This window comes from Coturnix japonica, chromosome 1 (assembly GCF_001577835.2).
Source record: "Coturnix japonica isolate 7356 chromosome 1, Coturnix japonica 2.1, whole genome shotgun sequence".
NCBI lineage: Eukaryota > Metazoa > Chordata > Aves > Galliformes > Phasianidae > Coturnix > Coturnix japonica.
In genome coordinates this window covers 31,538,517-31,544,516 of record NC_029516.1, presented here as the reverse complement: position 1 = coordinate 31,544,516, position 6,000 = coordinate 31,538,517, and the positions used below count along the sequence as shown (strand labels likewise).

The following is a 6,000-nucleotide window of genomic DNA, read 5'->3' as shown; positions in this document are numbered from 1 at the left end:
AAAAAAGAATCCCAACATAACTGCTAGGCACAGGGAAGCAGATACAGCCATCCAACTCCAGAGGTGCCTAGGGAAAATAATAATGAGGCATCACATTGCTATCATTATTTTAGATAAGTCAAACCCGACACTCCATAGGGTTGGTTCTTTTTAATCATTATTACTTTATTTTTGGTAAAATATAAGTGGAACATTTAATTGCTGTAGCGCTGGTCTGCTCTTAGGTCATGGCAGTGTAGGAACAATTTTGGTGGTAAGATCTGAGGCCTTTAGGTCAGGAGACTGAGGGGAGCGGGCTGCAGCAAGGCCGCACCTGGAGGCGCCCGCCCACCTGACGGGGCAGCCGAGACCTCCGTCCCTCCGCGCTTCCCCCTCCCACAATCCCTCCTCCGCTCGCCCCTCTCCTGTCCCCGGCTGAACCGAGGGGAGCCCGCCCCGCTCTCGGCGTCCCTCAGGCTCCGCCGCCTCCCCTCCCCTCTCCTCCCTTCCCCTCCCCCTCGCGAGGCCGCCGCCCCTCCGCGCTGCCCGCCCGATCCCCGCTTCCCCCCGCCTCCCGCCGCCCAGCCATGAGCGCCCCGCCGCACTGAGCAGCACGCGCGGAGCCATGCCGGGCTGGAAGAAGAACATCCCCATCTGCCTGCAAGCCGAGCAGGAGCGAGGTGAGAGCTCGGGGAAACAGAGGAAGGGAGGAGGGCGGGTGAGGGGCTGCTGCTGCTGCTGCATCGGCGGTGCTGGGCGGCCCCGAGCCTCCTGCGGCCGCGGAAGGAGAGCGGCGCCGGGGGCGGTGGCTGCGGGGGTCGGGGCTCCGTTCCGCTGGTGGCAACTAACTTTTGTCTGCCGGCCCCGAGCCGGGCTCCTGGGTGAGCAGCGCCACTTCGTGCAACTTCCCAGCGTGGGGCAGCGACCCCCGCCCGGGAGCGGTGGGCTCCCCGTCTGTGCTTGCGGGGAAAGGGGCCGTGCCTTCCGCGCATCCCCGGGCACTGCCGGGGTCCTGCTGAGCCCAACTCGGACAGACGGCGGCCGAGGGGCGGTCTCGGGTCCCCCAGCCCTGGCTGCGTGTTCCTGGGCACTGCTCAGAGTGAGCAGGTTCTGTTTGAGGGTGACTCGGTCCTCCCCACAAAGAAGGCTTCTACCTCCGGAGGTTATCATGGCTCTGCCTTACGGTCTGTGTAAGTCAGAGGGAAAAGGGTCGGTGTATCTACGTTTGGGAACTTCCAGGTCTGCCCATCCTCTTCCACCTGCTTCAGACCCTCACGTTCCATGGCAGCGTGCGAAGCCGTGAAGTAGGACAGTCATTTTATATCTGCTGCCTTATTGGAGAGAAAACTGTCCTGCTACGAACAGAAATTGACCAAAAAAAAGAGGAGGTTTGGTTTGCTCTGTGAAAGTGCTGTGTTCCTGTGCTGGAGGCGGACTGCCTCGGAGCTGTGCCCTGCTCCTTGCTGTAATTCCTGCCTTAAGGGGCGGCTGCTGGCAAACATATGACGTAATCAAAATAGTAAGTGAGGTGGGAGCAGGTATCTCGCCTGCGAGAAGCTGTTTTGTCTCTCTCCTTAGAAAATGCGGTCACTACTGAAATGTGAGGTTGAATGTCTTCACGTCAGGAATGTCTGTGCAGCTGAGGAATCGCAGCAGCAGGATAGAAGACAGTTGTCAGAATGTATCAGATGTTTTTACAGATGGGGAAACTTTAAAGAGGGTCTAATCTGTGCACGTCAGAAATGGGGAAGATTTTCTCCTTTCATTCCGCATAAAGGATGTGTCGTGAGCTGTGCTCATCTTTGCTGGAAGTAAGCAGTGGTCAAGGCTTTGATGGGTCTAATGCTGGCTAGAACACTGGTTTCTTAACCATTCCTGTCTGTTAATACGCTTATTTAATCTTTCCTTTTCAGTTTGGAAGTGGATAGGTTTATATTACAATAACGTTAGCACTGTGATGCTTCTCGTTGCTCTGTTTCCGCTGTGTAAATAAAAGAGCTCTTCTGTGCCTGAAGTAAATGATTACTTCCTGAAGTATGTTTCATTGCATGGTGCTGTAGTTTAGCTAATCATTGAGCAGAGCTCCAGTTACGGGAACTCTTCTTCTTTAGACTAATATATATATATATATATAAAATATGGTCCAAATTGTTAATCAGCACTGAATTTAACTGTCCTTGGCCATAAAGGATAGATGAAATAAAGCTTTCAAACTAGCCAGAAAAATGACCAGTGCAGTAATGAATTGAAGGTATATCTTTAGCTAATGTAGAAGTTTAGCATGGCATGGAGTTAAAAGGCAATTACAGATACGGTTAAATTCTGGTTCAGAGCCAGTTGTGCTAACATCCCCCTCTGCTGTTTCTGGAACATATTTCCATTCTGATGCTCTGCAGAGCACTTGAGTTGCGTTGTGCTATCAGGGACTTTGGTGAATGTCAGTGCTGTTGTTTTAAACAAAAATTGCATCCATCTTTCAATATTCTGTGATTTATGTATGGAATAGCACTGGATATAAAACACATACACTTCACATTATAGAATGTCACATAGAAGCACGGCGGTATATGGGATATGAAGCATCCATTTATCTGTCCCAGGTTCTGGTGGATATTGAATAATAATACATACATAGAATATTTTTATCCCTTCAGTGCAAGGAGCTCATCTGCACTGAACCCTGCAGATGCCAGTAGGACAGTGGCAGTACTTTGGCTGTATGAGCGCCCAGCATCCCTCTGTCAGCTCATGCCAGTGATCAAAAGTGGTAAACTAGTGAGTAGTTTAATAATCCTGGTTCATCTGTGTGTCTTCCGCGGCTCTACTCTTCAATCTCAGCTTTATTGTATCCCCTGATCCACATACATCTTCTCTGTCGTAACAGTGTTAGTGCACAGCCTTAATTTCAAGTGTAGGTCTAGATATTGTAGCAGCAGGTTGAAAACAGAAAAGGAGAGGGTGCTGGAAGGGTGTGAGAAGGGGGAAGGAGAGTTTGGCTGTCACATGTGTCCGTATAGAGCTGTCTGTGCACCTGTCCCTGGCTGTGGGAAGGAGAACAGTGGTGAGCACTGAAATGTGGGGCTGAGAGGTGGGTGGCTTTGCTAGAGCAGCTGTGGGGGTTGAGTGGGGACCCCAGAGTCAGGTGTATCCCCATGGTGCTGTGGAATGGGAAGCTCCCTTGGTTCTGATGTTTTGTCTTCATCCAAACCAACACAGCATTGCTTTGGGACCATTTCAGATGGTTACTGTGTCACCTAGAGTGCAGCTGCCTGTTGCTCAACAGTATGTCTACAAAACTTTATTATTTTTATGGGAAGAGCTGTCAGGATATTGGATACAATGACGCCGCAGCATGGGAGTGCTGGGTGTGCTTTGAGCAGGGTTATTGTAGCATATCACTATCCTTGTTTGCCCCTTCCTTGCTTCAGATCTTCTCTTCCTTGTTGAATGCTTGCCTCAAAAAGTCCTTTGCTCAGCCCTTCGTTGTAGTTCCTTCAAGCCCTGCGCTGAAATGGAGCTTATCCAAAAACTTGACCAAACAAGAATTTTGCTAATGGAAATTGGCCAGTTGTCCTAAAATGGTATAACACAGAAGCGGTCAACGCTGTTAATTCACCTTGGCAAACACTGACACCCTGATGAGTGAAGGAGAACAACACGGCATGTACCACCCCCATACTCTGCGTCTCTCAAAATGGCGCAGTGTGATTTCTTTTTTGTTTGATGCCAATCTAATCCTGTTATAAACCACCTGAAATGCTCCTTGAGGTGACATCTGAGCAAATACTTTGAGAAGAAAAATGTTCCCAGAGTTAATTTTGCTCGTTATCCCTTCCAGTCAAGTTAAATGAAGGTATTTTATGGAACTCCTGATTCAACCTTATAACTGATCAAGTTTGACAGGAGTACAGAAAATAAGCTTTGCATATTTTGTGTTTTCACCGAGGGGCTGCTTGGCATCCCTTAATGTACACGGTTATTAATTATAAGAACGCATCTAAGTATATACTTTGATCTTGCCGATAAAACCAGGTTATTATTATTATTTAAATCTAGTATGCCCTCCGTAGATGTTCTGCTTCTGTTCTCAGCACAGTAGCCTGGTTATTTTGAGGATGAAGGAAAGACAACGTTTTTTATTCTCCTGCCCATCCATTTATACCTCTTAATTTCTTTTGGCCAGGGAAATAAATTGAAATCTAGGAAACAGTTTAAAGCCCTGCACTCAAGGATTAAAGAATACACATTACTTTGTGAATCTTGCCTCAAATACAAAGCCCGTGTGCTTCTCATGGAAGATGTTGTGACAACGTATGTCTGTCTCTGAGCTCGCTGCTGTGTGAGCTTGTCTGCTTATTTTAAACTGGGAGAGAATCATTTTCTTAGATAAGTGAGAGATACTGTCCCGTTATTAGACTTAATTGTGTTATTGAAGCTTAGCAACTTACATTCGATCAAATGAGGCAGCTTTAGCAGGGGATATGCTTTGTGCTCTTCCTGGATGCAAGTTAAAAAATATTAGCTTATGTTTCAACGCAAAAGGATGAGGATAGTTGTTCATTGTCTGTAAGCTGAGGCCTAATAAGGTAAGAGGAAACTCATCCTTCTTGGGCTTAAGTGAGACCTCAGAAGCTGAAGAAAGCAAGCTGAAGACCTGCTGCTTGCGGTCGGTTGACTTTGGGATGTTGGGAAAATTGGGTCTGGAAATATTGTTCAAAGGCTTTCTGTGTTTCTTTATCTGTTTTCTCATATGTGTGCCCTGGGTTTATGTGGGAAGATTTTGGCAGCTGGTGCCTGCAGGGGTGCCCTCTGAGCAGAGCAAAGACCATGAAGGAGCGGTGGATATGAAGTGCTATGGGCCGACTTCAGCCAGTGCTCACTGTTCCCCTGCATGCTTGAGGGGAGGCAAAGTAGAGATAGATGAGGGAAAGTTGTTAGCTTGCTTTTAGTTCTCAGTGCTTTGTTGAGTTGTGAATGGGAAACAAATTGCATTAATCTCCTTGTGCTGAGCCTGTTTCGTCAGTGACAATACTTGATGAGTGATGTTTCTGTCCGTATCTCAACCCTTGAGCCCTCTAGCACCGTGTTTTCTCACCCTGTTCCATTGAGGAGGGGCAGTGGGAGTGGTGTGGTGGAGCTCATCTGCCCATGAGGGTGAGACCACCGCAATGTGTCATGTGCTTCCCAAAAAGTCAAATCAGAAGTCAAATGAATCCTGCACAGCTGGTCTTTCTTCACTTGATAGCCTGAACAGTGAGGAAGGTCACTTACTGCTCTGGATGAGTAGGATAGGGTGACACTCAGCACGCAGAGGACACAGGAGCTACGTTGACTTCTTCATTCCTTCTTATAACCAGCTGGGTCCAAGACACAGGGATGAGGAAGAGGTGGTGATTGCTCCCCTGTGTCCTTTTAGCATGAAAGGAATGGAGAATAAGCAAAAACCGTTTATATCTCTGGTGATTTGCACAGTCATATCAACAGCATTTTATGATCTGAAGTGTTAAAATAATTCAGTAACTTTTAGAATCTTCATGAAGATGCAGCCTTTCCTGAATGCTGGGAGATGACCATCTACTGTGTCTGGATCATAAGCAGGTTTTTCCCCATACAGAAAAAAAGATGTGATATACTGGCTGCATTTTTTTTTTATTTTATTTTTTTTCTCCAAGAGCAAAACAATTTTTGCTCTTGTTCATTAAAAATGGAGAATTAGATTCGGTCTGGGAATTTACTAGCAATGAATAATGATTTATTGATGTGGCAGCAAACGCTCCAGCTTCTCTCAAAGAACAGCAACGTGTACAATTGGAAGCACTAACAATATTTGTCGATAATGGGCACAGTTGCTTTTGCAGGTGTCTGGGAGCTGTAAAGAGCATCAGCTCTAAGCACGAGTTCTTGATGAAAGAATTTCCTGTGCACTTGTACTTCACAGGGAAGCGTAACCTGAAGCACGGTTTGTGTTCCCTCAGTAATTCAGAAGCAGACAACTTTCCTTGAATCTCAGCACATTCCTAC

The 6,000-nt window shown here is 47.1% G+C and overlaps 1 protein-coding gene across 3 annotated transcripts in view; it reads left to right on the top strand.

Annotated features, from left to right (window-relative positions):
* The first annotated feature begins 533 nt into the window (after window positions 1–533).
* The window catches only part of GRIP1 (glutamate receptor interacting protein 1), a 275,417-nt gene continuing 269,950 nt past the window's right edge, over window positions 534–6,000 (top strand). The window contains exon 1 of one of the 3 annotated variants that reach the window (XM_015856413.2): window positions 534–659. In XM_015856413.2, coding sequence (XP_015711899.1) covers window positions 605–659 — 55 coding nt within the window. In that variant the 5' untranslated portion in view covers window positions 534–604. The remainder of the gene's footprint in view (window positions 660–6,000) is intronic. The other 2 variants (XM_015856439.2, XM_032443426.1) reach the window with 2 other exon arrangements.